Source organism: Aethalodelphis obliquidens, unplaced genomic scaffold (assembly GCF_003676395.1).
Source record: "Aethalodelphis obliquidens isolate GAN/ISIS:26980383/991018 unplaced genomic scaffold, ASM367639v1 scaffold35, whole genome shotgun sequence".
NCBI classification, from domain to species: Eukaryota; Metazoa; Chordata; class Mammalia; order Artiodactyla; family Delphinidae; genus Aethalodelphis; species Aethalodelphis obliquidens.
Genome location: NW_020837979.1, coordinates 13,039,456 through 13,063,581, shown reverse-complemented (window position 1 = coordinate 13,063,581; position 24,126 = coordinate 13,039,456). Strand labels below are relative to the sequence as shown.

At 42.5% G+C, this 24,126-nt stretch overlaps 1 protein-coding gene across 4 annotated transcripts in view; it reads right to left on the bottom strand.

The window, feature by feature from the left end:
* RNF103 (ring finger protein 103) overlaps positions 1-24,126 on the bottom strand; it is a 42,541-nt gene extending 18,415 nt beyond the window's left edge. The window contains exons 1-2 of one of the 4 annotated variants that reach the window (XM_027129113.1): positions 24,052-24,126; positions 1,215-1,354 (exon numbers count right to left, since the gene is read on the bottom strand). In XM_027129113.1, coding sequence (XP_026984914.1) covers positions 1,215-1,346 — 132 coding nt within the window. In that variant the 5' untranslated portion in view covers positions 1,347-1,354; positions 24,052-24,126. Of the gene's footprint in view, positions 1-1,214; positions 1,355-2,729; positions 3,045-4,016; positions 5,158-24,051 lie in introns of those variants that run through there. The other 3 variants (XM_027129114.1, XM_027129110.1, XM_027129111.1) reach the window with 3 other exon arrangements.

Here is a 24,126-nt window from a genome sequence, read left to right as displayed (position 1 = left end):
TGGAGGGTAAAAGGTCAAACACAATAGGAAGGTTGCAAGTAAAGGAAAGGTCATGGATATCCAATGCAATCACCTGAAGAATTCCCAAATGTCAACCCGTTAGCCCAGTGGACTATAGTACTATTCTATCTTCTTTAGGTGTATATGTATTTATTTGAGGCCATGTGCTACAGAAAATCTATCTATCCACAATCATATTGCAAATCAGTGACAGGACCAGATCTGCAAATAAGGTGTCTGGACTCAATAGCTTTTTCTACCCTATTCTGCGGTCATTGTTCTCAGGAAGAAATATGAAGCAGCAATTATTTTGTTTTTTATGTCCTGAATCAAACTTTGCCAACCCCAATGTGAAATAACAAGAACACTGGACAAGAAATGAGGGGGTCTGGGATTTGATTCTGGTTCAATAATCATAATTTTAGCTGAATTCATGTTGTTAATTTACTTAATATGTTACTTTAAGTGAACTTATATTTTAAAAAATTTAAATAACTTTAGACTTTCCCTAAGCAATATTTATGAAATTCCATGTTCAATATAATATTGATTTTTCTAATTTACATAAAAATACACAAATGATAATGTGTGTCCACTCATTTACCGTGAGTGGCACATAAACCACACTTTGGGAAGAACAAAAGATGATTTTTAAGGCCCTTCATAGCTCTAAAATTCTAATATGCTAATTAAATCTCACAGTTTTGATAGCATAAGAGCTAGGGTTTAAAATTATAATCTCATCAATTTCATGAGCAAAGTAATAAGTTCCCCCACCATTCCCCACAATAGTTCTTCCTCTATAGGCGCAAAGTTGGCTATAGTTCTTTCTTTAGAAACAAAAATGATGAATTAAAAACTGAATTAAAAACTGGAGTTAACAAAAGCTGAGAGAAACAGTACAAATCACTAAATAAAAGGAATATATATATGTGTTTCTTACTTTATAATGCAGATCCAACAACTAAAATGGATTTGCTTCTGCTGATTCTTAACAAAACAGTCAACCCTCTTTCCCCAACACTTCCCTTCCCCCACTCTTTAATTAATTTTCATTTTTGTTGGTCTGCAAAACCTCTTTAAGGGGACAGTGGAGCCTCCCTATGAGAAGTGAGTTATGTCTAAGAAACATGACACAAGTACACAGAAGTGTCACCAGCTGGTGACTACTATTTTGGTAAAAATAATTTCACTTCTATCACTGTTTCTAATACCTGAACCAGCCAGATGCCATCTTTTGTGTCTTCTACAAGCTCATAGAAGTGCATTTCACCACTGAAATTGGTACTAGAAACAGATTCAGATGCTTCTTCTTCTTTGAGTGCAGAATAAAGCTCACCTTCCATCAGGTCACCTGAAGAAAAGAAAAAATAACACTAATAAGATTGCAAAAATCTCATGTTCCCAACTTCAATGATAAATTCTATTTTATACTGTTAAAAAATTATGTCACTGTACTTTCATTGCACTCTACAGAAGAGTAGAACCTGAATACACCTATTTAAGATTCATACATTTAGTAAATATGTAAGAAGAACCTTCTATGTGTCAGGCAAAAGTGAACAAAACAGATAAAAATCCATCTCCTCATGGAGTTTATATTCTAGTGGCATCATCACATAATTTATTAGGAAATCACTGAATTTATGCCAGCCACAAAAGCCATCACAATATTATTCAGCTTTTGTCCAGGCATCAAATAATTTTTAAACAGTATGATTTATATACTTCTTTTTTGTTTGTTTGTTTTGTTTTGTTTTTGCGGTATGCGGGCCTCTCACTGTTGTGGCCCCTCCCGCTGCGGAGCACAGGCTCCGGACGCGCAGGCTCAGCGGCCATGGCTCACCGGCCCAGCCACTCCGCGGCACGTGGGATCCTCCCGGACCGGGGCACGAGCCCGTGTCCCCTGCATCGGCAGGCGGACTCTCAACCACTGCGCCACCAGGGAAGCCCAATATATACTTCTGACTGACAAGAATTAGAAATGGGTTTACAAAATTTGCTATCACCACCTGCATAACATAGCAACAGGGCTTACATGACTTGGAGGTTAGATACAAAAGATTACCTATAAGAACAAATTCCATATTCATACACAAACTTACAGTGTAAATTTACACTTTGTATCATCAAATAAAAAGTAAAGAAAAACACGTCAAATTATTTTAACTTTTGTCTTAAATGTTAACAATGCAAAAACAAGCATTGTATCACGACAGCAGCAAAACCATCCACAACAAATATTTAAATTATTAAGTTAAATTGCTATACCAAGACCTCTCTGCTATAAAATGTGTGATCTGAGTCATATTTTTGTGAGCTGTGTGTATTCTTTAAATATTATGTGCACTCTTTGTACACTCAAAGTTACAAGTATTTTTAGGCCCAGAGGAAGGCAACACTAAATAAAAGTCTCAAGAAAAAAAATGTGGTATCAAATTACTTTACCATGAAAAATGATTTGGCTTGGGCAGTTAAGGTACTTTTCACTTCTAAACCTAGAATGTTTATTTATTAGAGATCTTCTACTTTACTTTATTCCTCCCCCTACCCTACATGCCAGCCATGGTAGTAATAAAAGTCACCATAAACCAGTCAGTAAACAAGAGGCACAATTTTATGCAAATAACACACAATTTTATGTTTTCTCTAAAGAAAAATGCATCACTTTTACAGAGAGTGTTCCCTCCTCTATCCCAGTAGTGATCTTAACCTTAATCTGCAAATACCTGAGTGCTCAAGTCCTCTGGAGTTAGGATTCTTGTCTATCATACTACATGGCTATAAGATACCAAATAAGGAAAAAAAAATTGTCTTGTAAAAGACACAGCTGACAGATACACTTGAAACAACAAAAAAAGACAACTATCAGTTTCAATTGCTTCCTACAGCAACCCAGAATGCCCTTCTCAAATTACAGTACGTTCCCCTTCCGGGAAGTGTATCTACACCAAGATATATTTTGTCCAGGGGTGAAAAACATTAAGCCCATTTCTCACCCAATCCTACCCCAAAACCAACAGTTATTGAAAATGCATTCTTTAAGATGTTAAATATCTCTTAGCTCAATTCTATCAATATGTCTCAACCCATTTAAGCGGATGCAGCCCCTGTGGCACAGAAGGGAAAAAGTAGTTTACACCCAGGATATAAGAATTCAAAAAAAAATCCTTACAGAAATATAAACTCTTTCGAAACAAACAAGATAGGCATTCACAAAAAATATTCACCTTATTTTCACCAAATTTAAAGTATGAAAAGCTAATACTGTGCCCTGTACACTTTCTCTATATTTAAACTCATTATTTAAAATTTAAATCTTAGAAACATTTTTTTCTATTTAATTTTGTATCTATATGACGTGATGGATGTCCACTAAACTTCCTGTGATAACCATTTCATGATGTATGTAAATCAGATCATCATGCTGTACACCTTAAACTTGTACAGTGCTGCAAGTCAACTGTATCTCAATAAATCTGGAGGAAAAAATAAAATAAAAAACAAAATAAAATTTAAATCCTAGGCCTAAATGCCTCTTTGATATTAAGTATTCCAATGATGTTTTTCCCCTCCGGATAACTTGTTATTACTAGGGTGACAAATGCTGCTATCTACAGAGAACGTTTTGGGGTTTTTCTTGTATACTTATGAATTTCAACTGACAAATAATGCTTTCCAATTTGTTTGTAACTGGTTGACATTTCCGAAATTTGAGAAAAACACTCAATTTAGTAAACAACACTAAGAAGCTGCACTTTAAACTGTTATTTTAAAATAACCTTAGGAAGACACACCAACACCCCTACAAATAATTCCAGCCCAGGCCCCTTCCAAAAACTGGGATTTACTTTTTTTTTGGTAGAAAACCTGGACAAAGGAAACCCGGGTAGCTCTGGAAGTAGTCTGCTTAACCCTTCCAGGTACCGCCTCATTCTGGGGGACCACCAGGTACGAGGAAGTACGGGTCGTCCCCTCCTCCGAGTGGAGGGGACCCTCGGGGAGCCGATACTCGCCTGACTTTTCCACCAGTTCCCGGACATCCTTCTTCTCGGGCAACCCCGAGTACCCCAGTCCCCGGCACTCCAGAATGGTCTTCAGCTTCTTGAAGCTCAGCGCCACCGGATCCACCAGCTGGGTGGCAAAGATGCCAGTTTCGTACCACACAATGGCCTCAAAAAACCTGGCCAGGACGAACAGGACCAGAAAATAGAGGAGCAAGAAAAAAAGCTTCAGCCACATCTTCCCCTGCGTCTTCGCTCTTTTCAGAGAGCTCAGAACACGGAGGAGAGGAGGGGAGACTGGGGGAGTGTGGGCGAGGGCACCAGCCTGGCGTGGGGTACGGCGCCCGCCGCCGTCACTGCGGGGCCATCCCCGGCGGGAGGCAGGTGGACTGTGCGGGGGTGAGGAACAGACCAGGAGGGGCAGAGGCGCAGAGCCTCGCGCGGGGCCTTCCAGTCAGGAGGCGAGAAAAATAAAGGGGGAAAAAATTTAAAAGTCCACCCATTAAACCCCGAAAGGAGAGAGGCGCGGGGAGACCCCGCGGGTAAGAACAAGATGAGGGCCGATTCCGCCGGCGGGGGGCACTGGGATGTGGCGGGGTCGGCCTTCTAGCACCGTAATCTCAACGGAGGAGGGGGGAGGCCAAAAAAATCATTCAGATTCACAAAGGAAGAGGGGGCCGGGCTGCAGGCTGGGGCCAGAGGGGCGGCGGTCCCGGGAGGCTGTTGGAGTCGGCCGGGCTGAGGCCGGCCTCCCGCGGCGGCAGTCAGGAGGGTGCGGTGCTCGGCGGGGCCAGGCCCGGGGCCCAGCGCGGGGAGGACCGGCCGCTGCAGCGCCGCGCCCGGCGCCCAGGCCCCAGGCCCCGCCGGCCGCGAAGGCTCCACGAGAAGCGCGGCGGGGAACGGCGGCGGCGAGTGCAGGTTCGCTCAGGCCGGCGGGCGGCGCCTTTCAGGCTGGCGGGCACCGCGGCCCGGCCCAGGAGGGGGCGTCGCAGTCTCTGCAGAGCGAAATGGGGCGCGCGAGGCGACGGTCCCGGAGAAAAAACGCAAAAATAGGCCCGAGACGTCTCCCCGGGGCGGCTCTCTGGCTGCCTCCTGGTCACGCAGCGCTCGCCCCGCTCGGATGGGCGGCGCGGGTTCCGGCCGCCGTCCCCGACGCCCCCTCCCCCACGCGAGGCCGCTGCCGTCGCCTCTGGACTAGAGGATCCTCGGCGGCCACGGCCCAAATCGAGACATAACAACTGACGTCGGCTGCGGGGCGGGGCCTCGGGCGGGGCCACAAGGGGAGCGCCCGCCGGGCGGCGGTGGGGAGGAGAGGGGAAGGGGAAGGAAGGGGGCGCCCAAGCCTGGGGGCGGGAGAGCGGCGCGGAGCCGCAGCCTCGACGCGGTCTCTTCTGCGCTCCCGAAGTTGCCTCTCCAGTGTCTCCTCCTCTCTCTTTCCTTTTGCCCTGCAGATGTTTAGTAAGTGATTTCGTCTGAGGGTTGCAGTTAGGACTGTGTCGCTTTGTGTGTTTTTTGGTAAAAATGGGGCAGTTAATCATCCTCTTAAAATAAGTAAAAATAAGAGTACGTGTATGCCAGGTCCCGGTTAACTGGGAAAATTTTGGCGCAGTTGATTTGAGATGGTAGAAGGCGAAACCCAGAAAACAATGATTTTCCATCTCTAGGTGAGAATGTAGTAGTTTGCGCATTTCTGTGTTGAAGATTTGGTCAAAGGGGGAGGCAGAACTAGGCTCACCCGTCCCTGCCCGTTACAAAGGCCTCACCACACCCCCTCCTCACCCGTCGCAGTTTCAGTCTCAGGGGCGTTATAAGCCAGGTATCGAAATGCTGAGTTCCCAGGGCAAAGGTTGTTGAGTGTGGATATGTCCCAGTGCAAATTTTCCGTGCGTTTTCTTTCATTACCCTCGCTGAGTGGGGCACCGCCAGCAAGAGGAACTTACATAAATTGAGTAACGTGGGTGAGCACGCAGTACGCGGTTCTGTATTTATTTAACCCCGGTAGAGCATACTCTTCCTGTCGATCTCTGTGCCAATCTTGAGGGAGAAGGGGATTGCATACATAAAATAAACAAGGCTGGCTTCTACCAGACCCCTTGATGAGGAAGAAGAAGACCCAGAAATTACAAGGAAACGTTAGCTATTGTGCAAAGCTGTCAAATGTCCTGAACTAGGGGTGAAAGTTGTAGCAAGAATATGGGTGTGATCCTCACGCTTGGAACAAATGAGGAATGGAAAGCAAAGAATGGACCGTGAGAATGTAGCCTCAGAGTGGCACCCTTTTAGAATAAAGCAAACAAAGGCATTTCAGTGTCCAGCTAGTGGAGGATTATTTAGCGGGGATGGGCCCAGGGACGAGGGAGAAAGAATCAGAGGAGGAGGTGTAGGAATGTACAACCGGCTCTTGGCCTCTGCGTGTGTGTCTTAACTAGCGTCAATGTGGCTTTGTTTCCAGGGCTGGCAGATCAACGTGGGAGGATGTATTAAACATTCTAAAACGCTTGGTTCTGAAATTTCAGAATCCTTGGGCATGTCACAGTGATGCTGTTACTGGGTGATATTGCTGTTCAAACCTAGACATATAAAGTGATGTCCTTCACCTCAAAGAAATGTACTCACTGGAGAGGAAAGACTGCAAGAGGGGCAGGTGGGGAAAATTGGGGTGGCTGAGGATGGAACCAGCCAGGCCAGAGTTTCAAACTGGAAAAATATTAGATTATAGAAGGGACTGGAAAGGAGTTACTAAAGAACACTTTGGACATTTCTTGTTTGTCTTAACTGCCTCCCATCCTCAACACCCTGGATTTGTTCCTCAAGGTTAAAACACTTAGGAAAGATAACAGCACTGATAAAAGAACACGCAGGGTTGGTGGGAAATAGGGATATGGACATTTACATCCTCTATTGATGGGAATGTACAACCTTTCAGGAGAGCAATTTACAGCGCGAGTTAGAAGGCCCCCTGAAATATATGCTCTTTGGCACAGTGATCTCACTTCAGGGAACTTATCCTGAGGAAAGGATAGAATGTGTGCACAAAGATGCATGTGCAGAGTTTTGTTATTATTGTAAAGTTAATAATAGAAAAAGAGAGAAAAAAAGGGAAAACCCAGGTGAACTATTAGGCAGCTACTAAAAAGAAAGATAACTGTATGCATCTTTATGTGATGGGATTTAGATGATTTAATTTTTTTCTCTTGTGCTTTATCTCTATTCTTTTTCTGAAGTAATCATACATTATTTTTGTAATTTAAAATTGTGTTTTAAAACATAAAACAGGGACTTCCCTGGTGGTCCAGTGGGTAAGACTCCGTGCTCCCAATGCAGGGGGCCCAGGTTTGATCCCTGGTCGGGGAACTAGATCCCGCATGCATGCCACAACTAAGAGTCAGCATGCTGCAACTAAAGATCCCACGTGCAGCAGCTAAGACCCAGTACAGCCAAAATAAATACATAAGTAAATAAATATTAAAAAACAAACAAACAAACCCCCCACTAGAACTGCTTCCCTCGTCTTGAGGTTTAGCAGCAGGGATTCATCCTCCAGGACTCTAAGGGAGGTGTGGGCTGTCCTCCTATGAGGATGATTTCAGTTTCCACTATGCCTAACTGGGCAGATTAATTAGAATTTCTGTTCCAAGACCAGGATGACAAAAGGATGTTTGAAATATTTATCGTTTTTCATAATCTGTTTTTCTAACAGCTAGGCTGCTAATCTGGGTTCAGAATCTCAGATTCCGTTCATTTGTGGGATGATTTAAATGCCTTATCATTTGATATTGTGGCAAGAGCATGGGACCCATAATTGGAGGGGCTGGTCCAGTGTAGACTAGTATCTACTAGCTGTGTCACCTTGTTAAGAAGTCACAAGACCGCTGTGAACCTCATTTTTATCACCTATAAAATGAGAAAGGCTGCTTACCTCATGAAGCTGTTGTAAAGATTAAATGAGGTAGTGAATGTAAAAAGTGCTTTGAAACAAACATACTGCTTGTATTTAATTTAAAATAAAGAATTAATTTTAGAGGAAAAGAAAGTCAATGCCTTTGGTTGAGCTGGATGAAACAAGGTTATTTAACTTAGGGTCCAAAGATCCCTCCCTTCTTATTTTTATTAAAGTATTTACCCATATCAAGTAACACTCCAAGGCTTCAAAATTGGGACAATTTTGAGAGTGGAAGGGGCAATGGTAACAAAATTATGCCAGACTATCTAGGATAAATTGGGACTGTCCCAGACAAACCCTACTTATAAAAAACAGATCCTGGGCTTCCCTGGTGGCGCAGTGGTTGAGAGTCTGCCTGCCGATGCAGGGGACACGGGATCGTGCCCGGGTCTGGGAAGATCCCACATGCCGCGGAGCGGCTGGGCCCGTGAGACATGGCCGCTGAGCTTGCGCGTCCGGAGCCTGTGCTCCGCAACGGGAGGGGCCACAGCAGTGAGAGGCCCGCGTACCGCAAAAACAAACAAACAAACAAACAAACAAAAAAACAGATCCTCTGCTTGTCCCTACCCACTCTGATTCCCATTCCTCAGAGGCAACTGCCTTCAATTCTATTAAGTATTTTTCTCATGTTTACTTCTGTATTTCTTAATAATAGGTTTTTACTGCTCTTCTTGATTTTTCCATTTTATACATTATCTATTGATTTCTTACCATGGAAGATGAGGAATGATCTCTTTGATACCCTTCATTCACACACCATTTCTCGCCCCTTGTTCCCAACGTGATTATATTACATATTCACTTTTATATTAATGTGTCCATATAAATCTTGTTCATGACTGAACCACATCATTTATATTTCCTTTCTTGTGCAATTGTTCATTTTTCCTGGAGTGAATAATTAACTCAAATTTTGGTTTGTTCTATTTTCTAGGGCGCTGTCCACTTATTCATTCCCAAACTCTCTGTCTGAACTATCAAATTACTCAGATGGCTAATCTATCAATTCCATGTTTTATTGGAAATAAACCTGTCCTTGGTCCTCCTGCTCTAGGCTAGACTTGTTACCCTGCAGACCAATTACATAGCTATTGTAATAGCTATGTAGTCATTCCAGGACTACCCTTCACTTCTCTTCCATGTTGGATCCTGTTTTTTTTTTTTTTTTTTTTTTTGCGGTACGCGGGCCTCTCGCTGTTGTGGCCTCTCCCGTTGCGGAGCACAAGCTCCGGACGCGCAGGCTCAGCGGCCATGGCTCACGGGCCCAGCCGCTCCGCGGCATGTGGGATCTTCCCGGACCAGGGCACGAACCCGCGTCCCCTGCATCGGCAGGCGGACTCTCAACCACTGCGCCACCAGGGAAGACCGATTCTGGTTTTTTGATCCTGGTTACACTTTGTTATTTCACTCCCTTGTTTGCATGGAACACAACTACAGTGATTTAGTAAGAAAGTGAACTTTGGAGACCTTACACACCTAAAAATTCCTTTATTCTACTCTTATTCTTTTTTTTTCCCCCAAACTTAAAAGACTTGGAAGTCTATTACCAAAACCTCCTTAATACCCTTCACCAATTCACCAGTTGTTAACATTTTTGCTGTACTTGCTTCATCATGTCTTTATTTTGAATATGTGTATATTTTTTCTTAAACCACTTAGGAGTTAGTTGCAGTTACTCTTCCTATTTGAATGATAGTCTGGCCAAGTAGAGACTTCTAAATTGGAAATCATTTCCCCTCAGAATTTTGAAGGCATTGAACCACTGTCTTATGGCTTCTGTTGTGACTGGACCGTTCTCTCTGTAATTTGACTCTTCTTTTCATCCTTGGTGTTCTGAACTTTTATGATGATGTGTTTTAGTGCAGGTCTCCTTTCCTTCATTGTGTTCAGTGCTCAGTTTCAATATGGCAACTCGTGACCTTCAGCTGGGAAACTTTTCAATAATTTCTCTGTCCATTTTCTCACTTTTGTGGATCTCCTACTAGTGAGATATTGAAACTCCTAAATCAATCCTATAATTTTTTCTCTTCTTTCTCCAATTTTCCTCTCTTTGCTTTTTGTTCTACTTTTCCAGAGATTTCTTCAAATTTATCTTTCACCCCTTCTAGTGAATTCTTAACTTTGTATATCATTTTTTTAATTTTCAAAGGCTCTTTCTTGTCACAGGGATGTGCCTTTTCTGTAGCACCCTGTGCTTTTTGTTTTGTGTATGCAATACATTCTCGTATCTCTCTGAAGATAGTGGCTTCCCCCCTAAGGTTTCTTTTGCTCTTTGGGTCAGGGTTCATTTTCTATTTGTTTGTTTTGGACTTCATCTTTCACGTTAGAAGCTCACCTTAACTACTTGGTAATTCTTGACTCTCTCCTTGTTCGTAAGTTCATAAATGTGAGGTACTAAAAAGCTCATTGGAAGTTCTCTGAGAGTGACTGGGGCTCACTTAGGGTGACTCAAGATCGGGGCCCGGCCATTTCACTAGAAGGATGTGTAAGTCTTTTTTCTTGGGCTGTTTGTTTTTGTCAGAGAGGAATCCTGCCTGGAAAGTACAGGTTTCACTGTCAGCATCAAGGGACTGGGTGGGAGGAGGCTGGGGAATATCAAGTCTCAGCCATTAGGCTTGAACTTCATACTACAGTTTCCCATGACGTTCCTCACCTCCCTCACAGAGCTATGTCCATGTTTTCAAGTCCAGAGCCTCTTTGTTCACTTCAGAAGGTAAATGTCACATCTTCCTCTGGGCTGGGAGCGGGGAAAGTGCCTGGTTGCACCAGGTTCAACTATATCTTATGAAACTTTTAGCAAATCCTCTAGTTTTCAGCCCCGCCCAACACCCTGGGCTTCCAAAGTGCTGTGTTTCCAATTTCTGGACTTTTCCTAGGTTCTCTGGCACCAGCTGTTTAACATGGCAGAGGTGGTACCACAGATCCACCGCACCACTGCCTCTTTCCAGGAGTCTAGGCAGACCAGCTTGCAGTCTTTCTTGCAGGTAGATTGGGTAAGTGACTGAATTCTGGCCAGTGGGAGTCAAGAGGAAGTGATGTGCACCCCTTCTAGACCTGGCCCTCATAAACAGCCTTGAGCCCTCTCTAGATTGGGTGGCCAGGGAGAGGGGTGGGCCCAGAGAACAGCCTGAGACCTTTACCTTGGGGCCCCTGGGATTTGTTCTTCTCTTCTGCCTCTCTTTTTTGCCCATAGAGCTCTCTGCCTCCAAGACACAATCAATTCCACAAGCCAGAGGAACAAAAGTGGGGCTGGCAGGGACCTCAGAATGGTAGACAGGGAGCATGGGAAAACGAATCCCAACATTTGCTACTTTGCCTGCTGGTGGGGGGCAAGGAGAGGGGCAGATAAAGACAAAGGAAATAACCCCATTTTCCTCACTTTGTTCTCTAACTCCATTATCGAGAACACATTTTGGTAAAAAAAATGGTAAAAATGGCTAGAAATGGTTAAAAAAAAAAAGGCTAGAAATCTAAGTGCTATGGGTAGATTGAGTAGATAGACTGGGTGTTTATCATCGTATGTCTGGTTGATATACCCAGCTAAGCACAGATTTGAGGCAGGTAAGGGGGCAATTTTAAGTCTATCTCCTGTGCGTAAATGTATTTGAGATTTCTTATTTCAGGGACATAAATGTTCACTTCATGAGTAACTAATAATAAAAAGGATGATATGGGTAGAGCAGCTCACCCTCCAGCAATTTCTCCTGGGATCACTTTGCCAGATACATACTGTTGTGAGGTGATGCCAGGCAGTGCATACATCCACCCCCTGAAACCTACTGTCCCCCTGGCTTCTCCCCTCTCTTCCCATAGATCCTCTGCCCTTTCTGGACCCTCTCCTCCCATACTTCCCATCCCTGCACAAGCCCCCTACCTAAGGAATCTTCTAAACAATTAAACAAATTTAACTTAAAATTTATAGGATCTATTTCCTTATTACCAGACTAATAGGTTTGCATTTTGAAAGCTTACTATTGGACAGTGTACAATGAGGTATTTATAGCTGATCTGAATATGGCATTTATGATCATTAAAAGAGAACAGTTGGGACCTCCCTGGTGGCGCAGTGGTTAAGAATCCATCTCCAATGCAGGAGAGACAGGTTCGAGCCCTGGTCCGGAAGATCCCACATGCCGTGAAGCAAATAAGCTTGTGCGCCACAGCTACTGAGCCTGTGCTCTAGAGCCCGCGAGCCACAACTACTGAGCCCATGTGCCACAACTACTGAAGCCCACGTGCCTAGAGCCCATGCTCCGCAACAAGAGAAGCCACTGCAATGAGAAGCCTGTGTGCCACAACGAAGAGTAGCCTCCGCTCGCCACAACTAGAGAAAGTCCGTGTGCAGCAACAAAGACCCAACGCAGCCAAAAATAAATTAATTATAAAAAAATGAGAGAGAGAGAAGAGTTAAGATCAAGCCCTAGGCATGGAGCTACCTAATTACATTTTAATTTTTTTCCTGTGAGAAAATCAGACTTGCCTGAGTGCCTTCTCCAGGAACAGTCCCTGCTGTGATTGTGAGAACTGCCCGTCCAGTCCTTTCTCTGTGGAGAGGACCCTGTTGACTGACTATGACCATAGCGTTCGTACCGCGTTGCGTTTTCCAGTGCACTAGGCCCTTATCTGCAGGAATAAGCAACGTCCTGAAGCGATATGCAGAGACCTGTTTGGCACTCAAGCCGGAATCTTCAAAAGGAGGAACCTCGGGCTTCCCTGGTGGCGCAGTGGTTGAGAGTCCGTCTGCCGATGCAGGGGACACGGGTTCGTGCCCCGGTCTGGGAAGATCCCACATGCCGCGGAGCGGCTGGGCCCGTGAGCCATGGCCGCTGAGCCTGCGCGTCCGGAGCCTGTGCTCCGCAACGGGAGAGGCCACAGCAGTGAGAGGCCCGCGTACCGCAAAAAAAAAAAAAAAAAGGAGGAACCTCTTTTCACCGGAGACATACCTACAGAACATGACTTTCAACAAAGCTGAGAGGAATGCACCCTGGCAGGGCAGCTCTGCTTTGCATGTTGCTGTCCATTTAATACACAGCCCTTCTCCCCGGGCCAGCCAGAGGCTAGCAGTCACTGGTGCCCTCATCTTCCAACACCAGGAACAGCAAGCAGGAGGACTCTGTACAAACACTTTGACGACAAAGGTAAATAAGTGTGGAATAAGCAAATAATAAGTCACCTTTCCTCTTGGAGTAAACTGTTCCCTTCTCTGATCACCTGAAGCTACAATGACACGTGGTCAGACCATGGGACAGCTGGCATTGCTGCAGAGTTTTCCCACCCAGGACAAAATGAAAATGCAAGCCCTTTGTTCAAAAAGCAGGAAAAAAGTGCCATGAGGGGTACTATATAAAGCTTTTCCTTTCTTTCCCCCTCGCTCTCTTGACCTATTACAGTGGTTTTTAATTTGCAATTTAATGTAACTCTCCCTTGGGCAGGGGACATTCACAGGGTAAGTGCAGGTCCTCACAGGCATTTGGACCTCCTCTGGACACCCCCCTCCATTGGCAGACTCCACCCCCCCCCCTTCCCCGCCGCCACCAGCAGCAGATGGTGGGTCCTGAAAGGACTGCAACTCAGCACCAGGACATGCTCATACCTGGATTAGGGGTGGGCAAGAGGCATGATCTCAGCGACTTGTCCCCCAACCCTCTGCAGACCTGAGCCCAGGGCCCCACTGAGGGAGGCAGCAGAACATGGAAATGCCCCCCAGTGGGAAGGGCAGTCGTGGAGACGGAGAGACTGGGCAGGGGCCCTGGGCACCAGGCAATGGAGGGCCAGCTGCCAGGAGGCGGGGAGCTGACCGCAGGCAGACTGCACGTAGCTGAAGGCTCCAACGCCTCGGCACATGCTCCAGTGTTCATCAGACCTCACTTATAAAACACAAAGCCAAAGAAAAGATTATTTAGAATTTCAAGATGGCAACTGCAGAGCATCAAACTCCAAGCAGCCGCAGGATCCCTCTGAACCTGGGGTCTTGAGCATCTACTTTGTTGACACACCCATGAAGCCAGCTGTGTGCGATAGAATTATTGAAATCAGTGAAGGTCCAGAAAATTCTTTATTTTTTATCACATTTGTGGCATGCATAGTCTGCTATAGATGGTTTTATTTCTGTACGTAAACCTTCCTGGACACCGTCTGCAAGGCTTAGCTCCTACCCTTATCAGCTATTCTCTGGCATATTACAGCCCCTCTCTAAGCCTTATTCCTAAAACAGAAATAAAACAATGATCTCATGAGATTGTTATGAGGGTTTAATGAAGTAAAGCTGATAAGGCACTAAGCCCAGTGACTGGAATATGTTATGTACAAATGGACGTACATACAGATATGTATTTACCCATGTACATGATACCCATACATCTCTGCTATGACACACAGGGATGGTACCAGAGTACGTAGAAGGTATGTAATAAATCTATTTTTTGGACAAAGAACATGGATAATAGGAACATTTTTAAAATGTCAATCTGGCTAATGAATGCTTTAGGTGAAATGCAATGCAAATATAAGTTGATTATTTAAAGAAGAAAGCAGAAAAGCCTTTTTCAAAAACTCAAACCTGTTTTGATGGGATAACTCAAAAACTAAGTGCAACTGAATTAAGGACATAGAGAAAATGAAGAACATCCTGAAAACCTTGGTAAATTTGATTTCAGAATGAAAATAGGAAAGATAAAAGAAGTTGGAGCTGGAGAGCATGGAGAAGAGAAGGATAAGAGAGAACTTTAAAATAGCAATATTGCTTTCAATTAAAAGTGAGTATTTTGGGGGCTTCCCTGGTGGCGCAGTGGTTAAGGGTCCGCCTGCCGATGCAGGGGACGCGGGATCGTGCCCCGGTCCGGGAAGATCCCACATGCCGCGGAGCGGCTGGGCCCGTGAGCCATGGCCGCTGAGCCTGCGCGTCCAGAGCCTGTGCTCCACAACGGGAGAGGCCACAACATTGAGAGGCCCGCGTACCGCAAAAAAAAAAAAAAAAAAAGTGAGTATTTTGTTATAAAAGTAGTACATATTTATTATAGAAAACAGGTATTATCAAAAAGAAGAAAATCTAAACTATGCACAATCCCACTATTCTCACACAACGAACAAGTTTGTACCAGTTGATTATCCTACTGTAAATACAGGTTTGAACATATTGGGCATTTTCATTTTTAAAAATATTTGCCAATTTTACATCTGAAATGGCATCTCATTGCTGTTTTGATTTAAATTGCTTCTTGGAATAATAAATTACTTCTTTCTCATCTTGTAAGTTTATTGCTCATATATATATTTGTGTGTGTGTATGTGTATGTTTTTGGCCGTGCCACGCTGCATGCAGGATCTTACTTCCCTGACCAGGGATTAAATATGCGCCTTCGGCAGTGAAAGCGTGGAGTCCTAACCACTGTACTGCCAGGGAATTCCCTGTTTTTCTTTTAAATAATCAGAAATACTTTAAAATGCATTTAAAACGTACAGAAAATAATATAGCAGACAGTATTTCTATGTGTTTTTCAGAAAGAAAGCCTGTTAGGTGTGAGATGGGGGCTGTATTAATACAATCTGCCATGTTGCTAAAAAAAAGTTAAATACTGATATGCAAATGTTTTTGTATATTAAGGTGCTAACCTTTTTCTATGACATAGAGCTTTTGTTTTAATATTTTTGACTGAAAAGAAGAAAACAAAAGGAAATTAGTTTAAATTTAAAAAACTTTTTTTTAGTTGGATATGAACAATTTCCTGACGATGAAGAGAATAAATGCAGGAGAAGGAATTTGTCATTATGGAATCTCTGACCCACCATCTCTCTTCTATGATCCACCTTAAACTTAATTGGCTAGGAGACAGAAGCTAGACCAAGTGGTTGTTCACATTTTCCTAGATTCTAGGAAGCACTAATTTCAAAATTAGTAGGAAGAATTCTGGGTTACATGGCTAATTTGACTTTGTATGTTCTTCACCATTGTAAGCAGAATAGCTGTATCTTTGCAGGTCTTCTGAGTAAGAGCTGCTAAGTCCACTGTTGTTTGGTGGTTGAATGTGAATGAATTATAATGAATGTGAATTCTATTATATAACAACTGGGACAAGTGTTCCATTTATAAACAATCAGCATGCTTACTGCTGAGTATGGTACTTTTTAGAATTATACACAAATATTCTCTCTCCTTTCAGGCATGTGGTAAGAATGTTCTTTTCTGACCCCTTGGAGTTAGGTGAGGTCATATGACTTTCACTGGCCAATGAAATATGACAGGAAGTGACATTTTCACTTCTGGGCCCAAGTTAAAAAAAGTTTTATATATAGTTTACTGTATGTCAATTATAGAGATTAAGTTTATATGTAAATAAAGTTTACTAAAGTTTATATATAAAGTTTATAATAAACTACATATGTTTAAAGTGTACCATTTTTACATGTGTAATCATCACTACAATCAAGATAGTGAAGATATCTGTCACCTCTAAAAGTTTTCACTTGTGCTTTTCTAATCGCTCCCTCCCACACCTCCTTGTCCCCTATCTCCAAGCAGTCATCAATCTCCTTTCTGTCACTATAGATTAGTTTTGAATTTTCCACACTTTAATCATATAGTATGTACTCTTTTTTGGCTGGCTTCTTTCACTCTGCATGATAATTTTAAGATTCATCCATGTCATTATATGTAGCAGTGGTTCAGTCCTTTTTATTGCTGAGTAGTAATCCATTCTATGGATATGCCATGGTCTGTTTATCCATTTACCTGCTGATGGACCGTTGAGGTGTTTCCAGTTTGGGGCTATTACAAATAAAGCTTCTGTAAACATTTGTGTACAAGTCTTTATATGGTCACAAATTAATTTTTCTCTTGAGTAAATACTTAGGAGTGAATTGGGTGGATCATATGGTCATTGTATGTTCAACATCTTAAGAAACTGCCAAATTGCTTGGTTGTAATATTGACATTGTCACCATAAGTTCACAAGAGTTTTAGTTTCTCCACATCTTCATCAACACTTGGTATGACAAGTCTTTTTAATTTTATTTATTCTAATAGCTAAGTAGTGTCATCTCATTGTGGGATTTTTTTTTTGAATTTTAAAATTTTATTTTATTTATTTATTTTTTGTACAGCAGGTTCTTAATAGTTATCTATTTTATACCTATTAGTGTATATATGTCAGTCCCAATCTCCCAATCCATCCCACCACCACCACCCGCCCCCTACCACTTCCCCCCATCATTGTGGTTTTAATTCGCATTTCCTAATGACAACGATGTTGAACATCTTTTCTTATGTTTATTTGCCATCTCTGTACCTTAACTTGTCTGTTCAAATCTTTTAGTCAGTTTTTATTGGTTTGTTTGTTATCTTATTTTTGTATTTTGAGAGTATATATTCTGCAATCAGATATATATTTTGCAAAGATTTTTCACAGTGTGTGTCTTGTCTTTTCATTTTCTTAAGAGTGTCTTTTAAAGAGTAGAAATTTTAAATTTTAACTAAGCCCAATTAATCAATTTGTTCTTTTATGAATTGTGTTTTTGATGTTTTATCTGAGAAACCCTTGCCTAACCCAAGGTCAAAAAGATTTACTCCTGTTTTCTTCTAATAGTTTTATAGATCTGTGCTTTTTTTTTTTTTGCGGTACGCGGGCCTCTCACTGTTGTGGCCTTTCCCGTTGTGGAGCACAGGCTCTGGATGCGCAGGCTCAGCGGCCATGGCTCACGGGCCTAGCCACTCCACGGCGTGTGGGATCTTCCCGGACCGGGGCACGAACACGTGTCCCCTGCATTGGCAGGCGGACTCTCAACCACTGCGCCACCAGGGAAACCCAGATCTATGCTTTTACATTTAGGTCTATGACCTATTTTGAGTTAAATTTTGCATATGAGTTAAATTTTGCATATGGGTGTGAGTTATGGATCTAAGTTCTTTTTTTTTATATGTATATACAATTATTCAAGCAGAATTTGTTGAAAAGACTATTTATTCTCCACTGCATTGTGCCTTTGTCAAAAACCAGTTGTCCAGATATATGTATGAGTTTATTTCTGGACTTACTATTTTGTTCCATTGATTTATTTTTCTATCTTTATGCTAATACCACACTGTCTTCATTAGTGTAGCTTTATAATAATTACTGAAATCAGGCAGTGTTATACCTTGAAATTTGTATGTCTTTTTCAGAGTGGCTTGGCTATTCTAGATTCTTTGCAGTTCCATAAAAGTTTTAGCATCAGCCTGTCAATTTCTACAAAAAATTCTGCTGGGAGTTTGATTTTAATTGCATTGAGTTTATAGATTAATTCAAGGACAGTTGACATCTTTATGATACTGAGACTTCAGATCCATGAACAAGGTATATATTTCCATTTATTTAGGTCTTCTTTAATTTCTTTCAGCAATATTTTGTAGTTTTAGTGTACAGATCTTTTACTTCTTTTGTTAAGTTTATCGCTAAGTATTGCTCTTTTATGTTATTGTATATAGTAATGTTTTTATATTCAAATTTCTGATTATTTGTTGCTACTACAGAGAACTACAATTGATTTTTGTATAACTGAACTTGTATCCTGCAACCTTACTGGTCTCAATTATTAGTTCTAATAGCTTTAAAAAAAGATTCCACCATATTTTGTACATAGGTGATTATGTCATCTGAAAAAAAAAAACAGTTTGAATTCCTCCTTTTCAATTTGCGTACCTTTTATTTCTCTTTCTTGTCTGATTGCACTGGCTAGAACTACTCCAAGTTTTGAATTAAAGTGATAACAGCAGACATTCTTACCTGGTTCCTGACCTTAAGAGGGAAGTATTTAGGTTTTCATCATTAAGTATAATGGTAGCTGTAGGCTTCTTTAGATGATCTTTATGAAACTGAGGAAGTTCCCTTCTAATTTTAGCTTACTGAGAGTATTTATCAGAAATGAGGGCTTCCCTGGTGGCGCAGTGGTTGGGAGTCCGCCTGCCGATGCAGGGGACGCGGGTTCGCGCCCCGGTCCGGGAGGATCCCATATGCCGCGGAGCAGCTGGGCCCGTGAGCCATGGCCGCTGAGCCTGCGCGTCCGGAGCCTGTGCTCTGCAACGGGAGAGGCCCGCATACCGCAAAAAAAAAAAAAAAGAAATGAATGTTGGGTTTTGTTTAGATAAGCTTATGATTTTTATATTTAGTTTGTATGTTGAAGTATATATATTTTTTGACTTTTTTTTTTTTTTTTTGTGGTATGCAGGCCTCTCACTGTTGTGGCCTCTCCCATTGCGGAGCACAGGCTCCGGACGCGCAGGCTCAGCGGCCATGGCTCACGGGCCCAGCCACTCCGCAGCACGTGGGACCTTTCCGGACCGGGGCACAAACCTGTGTCCCCTGCATCGGCAGGCGGACTCTCTACCACTGTGCCACCAGGGAAGCCCCTTGACTTTTTTTTTTTTTTAGCTGAGCCATGCAGCATGCAGGATCTTCCCCCACCAGGGATGGAACCTGTGCCCCCTGCATTGGGAGCCTGGAGTCTTAGCCACTGGATCACCAGGGAAGTCCTGTTGCAGTACTGATATATTGATTGATTTTTAAATGTTAAATGGACCTTCTAAGTCTTGGTTCCAGGATATACCTCATTTGATCATATCAATATGATGTTTTATACTTTTAATGTATTATTGAATTCAATTTGCTAACGTTTTGTATAGAATTTTTGTTCATGAGGGATTTTGGTCTATAGTGTAATGCCTTTGTCTTGTTTCATTTTAAAGATAATCCTGACCTCTTAGAATGGGCTGAGAGCTGTTCTCTTCACTGATATTTTTGGAAGTGTTTGTATAGAATTGGTATTATTTCTTCTTTAAATGTCTAATAGAATTCACCCATGAAGTCATCTCAGCCTAGAGTTTCTTTGGAGGAGAGTTTTGAATTATGCCACTTTCCTAAATAGATATATTGCTCTTTAGATTATTTATTTCTTCTTGAGTGAGCTTTGGTAATTTGTGTTTTTAAAGGAAATTGTCTATTTCGTCTAAGTTGTCATATTTATTAGCATAAAGTTGTTCATAATAATTCCTAATTGTCTTTTAAATATATGTAGAATCTGAGGCTTCCCTGGTGGTGCAGTGGTTAAGAATCCACCTGCCAGTGCAGGGGACACGGGTTTGAGCCCTGGTCCAGGAAGATCCCACATGCCGTGGAGCAACTAAGCTCATGTGCCACAACTACTGAGCCTGCGCTCTAGAGCCCGCAAGCCACACTACTGAAGCCTGCGCGCCTAGAGCCTGTGCTCCACAACAAGAGAAGCCATCATAATGAGAAGCCCGCGCATGGCAACAAAGAGTAGCCTCCTGTCGCGGCAACTAGAGAAAAGCCTGCGCACAGCAACGAACACCCAACACAGCTAAAAATAAATAATTAATTAATTTAAAAAAATGCACTCTTTCGCCACAACTAGAGAAAGCCTGCGTGCAGCAAAGAAGACACAACGCAGCCGATAAATAAACAAATAAATAAATGAAATAAATAAATATATAAAGAATATATATGTAGAATCTGAAGTGATAACACCTCTCTCATTCTTAATATTTTTCATTTATATATTCTTTTTTCCTGAATAAGTCTGGCAAGAATTTTGTCAACTTATTGATTTTCTCAGAGAGGCATCTTTTGCTTTCATTGATTTCTCTATTGTTTTCCTGTTTCTATTTTATTGATTTATACTTTGATCTTTCTTATTTGCTTCCTTTGCTTATTTTGGGTTTAATTTGCTTTTACTTTTCTAGAGTGTTAAGATCATTGATTTGAATTCTTCTAATATAGGTGTCTGATGTTACAAATTTCTCCCTCAAAATTGCCTTAGGAGTATCCTACAAATTCTGATTTGTTTTATTTTTATCAGTTCAAAATAAGTTTTAATTACCCTTTTAATTTATTTTTTTACCCATGTATTATTTAGAAGTGTGTTTTTTTAGTTTCCAAATATTTGGAGACTTTTCTGAGAATATTCTGTTATTAATATCTAATTTAATTCCATTATGGTCAAAGAACATAATGTTTATAGCTTGTGAATTGTGGTAGGAAAATTATAGCTTAGTGTCAACCAAAGGGAAACTATTATTTCTCAGGAAACCCTCACAGCCAACCAAAGTTGCTGTAATCATCTATTGATAGTTCCAGTTTAATTCAAGTTGACAAATATTTGTTGAACAGGGATTATATATGCTCAAGTCCAAAAATAAAGTTCCAAAAATAAGGAAAGTAGAGTGCCTGATCTCAAGGAACTTACAATCTAGATATGAACTACTGATACTAGGAAAGACAAGGTAAAATCAAAAAGTAGATTAGACAAAGAAAAAGAAGGGTTCAAGGAAGGGGAGAATTGAGAACGGCTTCACATAGGAGGTGGGACTTAAGAAGGGTCTTGAAAGAAGTGTTCAAGTTTGACAGGTGGAGATGGTGGGATGGTCCTTCAAGCAGAGGAAACAGCATAAGCTCAGAGACAAGAAAATATAGTACATGCTTGGGGAACTTCACTTTGACTGAAGGTTAGGGGAGTGGTGGGAGATAAGGGGAATATTTTATAGGACTCTGAGGTCTTTATACTTAGATGAATAAGCATTTGGGCGCCATTAAGATTTTTTGAGCCCAGAAGTTATTTTCCTTCACCCACCACACTTGCTCTATCAAGTCCCGGTGGGACTCCATCCATCATAGAGCTCTGGAAAACGTCAAGTGCTTGGATTACATCCTTGACTCCCTTGCTTAAAAACCCTTCATTGGATCCCCACTGTACTTAGAATAAAATCAAAACTTCTTTTTGGACCCTGCATGGTCTGCCTTCTGACTATCTCATCTCCTACCGTCGCTTTTTAACTCTATTCAGTACATTCTACCTCCCTCAGCTTCCTCTCGCTTCCTGAAACATAATTAGGGTTTCTCGCACTCAGGACCTTTGCATTTTCTTTCTTCTCCTTGAACACTTTCCCAGCTCTTTGCATGATATGGCAGGAAACCTCTAAGGTGGCCCCAATCATCCCTGCCTCTTGGTATTCACACCTTTGTGTTATCCCCTCCTCTAGAACATGGTTTGGATTTAGTGACATGTTTTTAGCAAATAAAATGGGGTACAGGTGATGGGTTACAAAAGGAAGGTGGTCCTCATTTGGGGTACACTCGCTCTCTCTCATTCTCTGGCTCACGTTGAGGGAAGTCAGCTGCCTACTGTGTGGTACACTGTGGAAAGGCCCTCATGGTGAGGAACTGATGTCTCAGGCCAACAGACAGCAAGGAGGCCTTCCAACAACCACGTGGGTCAGGTTGTAATCTGATTCTCCCCCAGAAGAACCTTGAGTTGACTGCAGGCCCAGCTAATACCTGGATTTTAACCTGTGGGAGACCCTGAGCCAGAGACATCCAGCCAAGCCATGCCTGGATCACTGACCCACAGAAACCATGAAGTAATAAATGTTTGTTGTTTTAAGCTGCTAAGTTTTGAGGTAATTTCTTATGCAGCAATAAGTGACTACATATGGCTGGCTCAGACTCATTCTTCATGGCTTAGCTCAAGTGTCACCTCCTCAGAGAAGCCTTTCCTAACTAGCCTGGCTAAAGTAACTTTCTTCCTGCCCTGTCTCTTCCCAAAGTCACTTTCTAATATAGTGTCCTGTTTTCTTTTTTCCATAGAGCTTACTTTAATTAATCATTTACTTGTGTGTTGTCTGACACCCCACAACTAGAATGTAAACTCCTTAAGGGTAAGGCTGTTGCCTGACTTGTTCACTGCTCTTATCTCCAACACCTAGAACGATGCCTGGTTCAGACCCTTGTTGAATAAATGTAAGAGAGTAATGATTCTGCATTATTTGCTCCAGAAACTTCCTTGTGTTTAGCAGAGCCAAATCCTATGAACCGAGCATAATCTGTGCTTTGATAAGAACTTTGACAGCCAACAAAGCCTGGGGCTCTTTTCAGGTTTTAAAACAAGATGTGCTTTTACTTTATGATCAGGGAAGTAACTTGCCAGAGTCACAAAGCTAGTAAGCCTTGGAGCTGGGATTCAAACCGACATCTATCCGAGTTCAAAGCCATGCTGCTGTAAAAAGTTACAACTGTTTAAAACAAAATAGATAACAGGAGATAATGATCAACGGGAAGCCAGAAGAATATTTTACAGGAAATCATGTAATGGTTCATGAACAATTGAAGTGGAAGACAGCATGGGACCCTGGGCTTACTTAGAAAACTCCTGTGTATTAAAAGGACCAAATGGGGAGCAGCCTAACCATGAAGGGTGTGTGGGAAAAAGTCATCTGTCACAGTAAAAGTCCCCACACTACCTCGTCGCTTGCTGTCCGGCCTCCCACTCCAGGCGGTTTTGCAGGTGCAGGTGTCTGACCCTCTCCCAGGGGACTCTGGGTCCTGCAGTAGATTTGTGTGAGTCTTGCAAATTTTGCTACTATGACAACTCAAGGTGCAATGCCTAGCAGGGACCATAAGATGTACTACACTACAAAATAATTAAAGCCACACCACTGCCCACCTCTTCCCCTATCCTCTCCCGCCCTCAGTCTCCCCAGCAACAGCAAAAGTGAAACATACCAAGGATGCCATGTTCCTGGCAAGAGCTCTCAGAGGGCCTTGCATTCATGTCTCAGCTCTGCCACGTTCCACCAAACACTAGTGGTGGAACCTTGAGCAAAATACCTCTTGTGCGTTTCAGAAGCTCTCAGCCTCACCTCTTATTCTGGCCGTTGATGAAATGACCAGTTCTACGCAAGTCTAGATGGTGTAGCCTGATAGCATCTAAGCTACATGCCTCTTGATTTCAGTCCCGGGGCTTTTCTGACACGCCTCGTGGTATGGCTACAGGACTCCTCTCAGCTCTCACTCATGTGCAGCTTGGAAGTACAGCACTTTATGTACTATGGGGGCAAATGCTGACTAATGGAATGGGGCTGGAGGTAGCTGATGTGCAAAGTTGTCTTCTGTCTTCCTTGGCTGGAAAATTCTCAGAAGATCCCATGGAATCAAGCAACCAGTCTCTGTAATGCTGGTCAACTCAATACACATCCTTGTGTTGGTTTCCTTTCCTTCCCATTTCACTCCCTTCCTCCCTCACTCCTGCCCCTAGGATCATTTTCCCAATTAAACTACTCACCCCAAAGTGTTTGTCTTGGGCTTTGCCTCTGGGGAAGCACAGATTACTTAATCTCTCTGTGCCTCAGGTCATCAT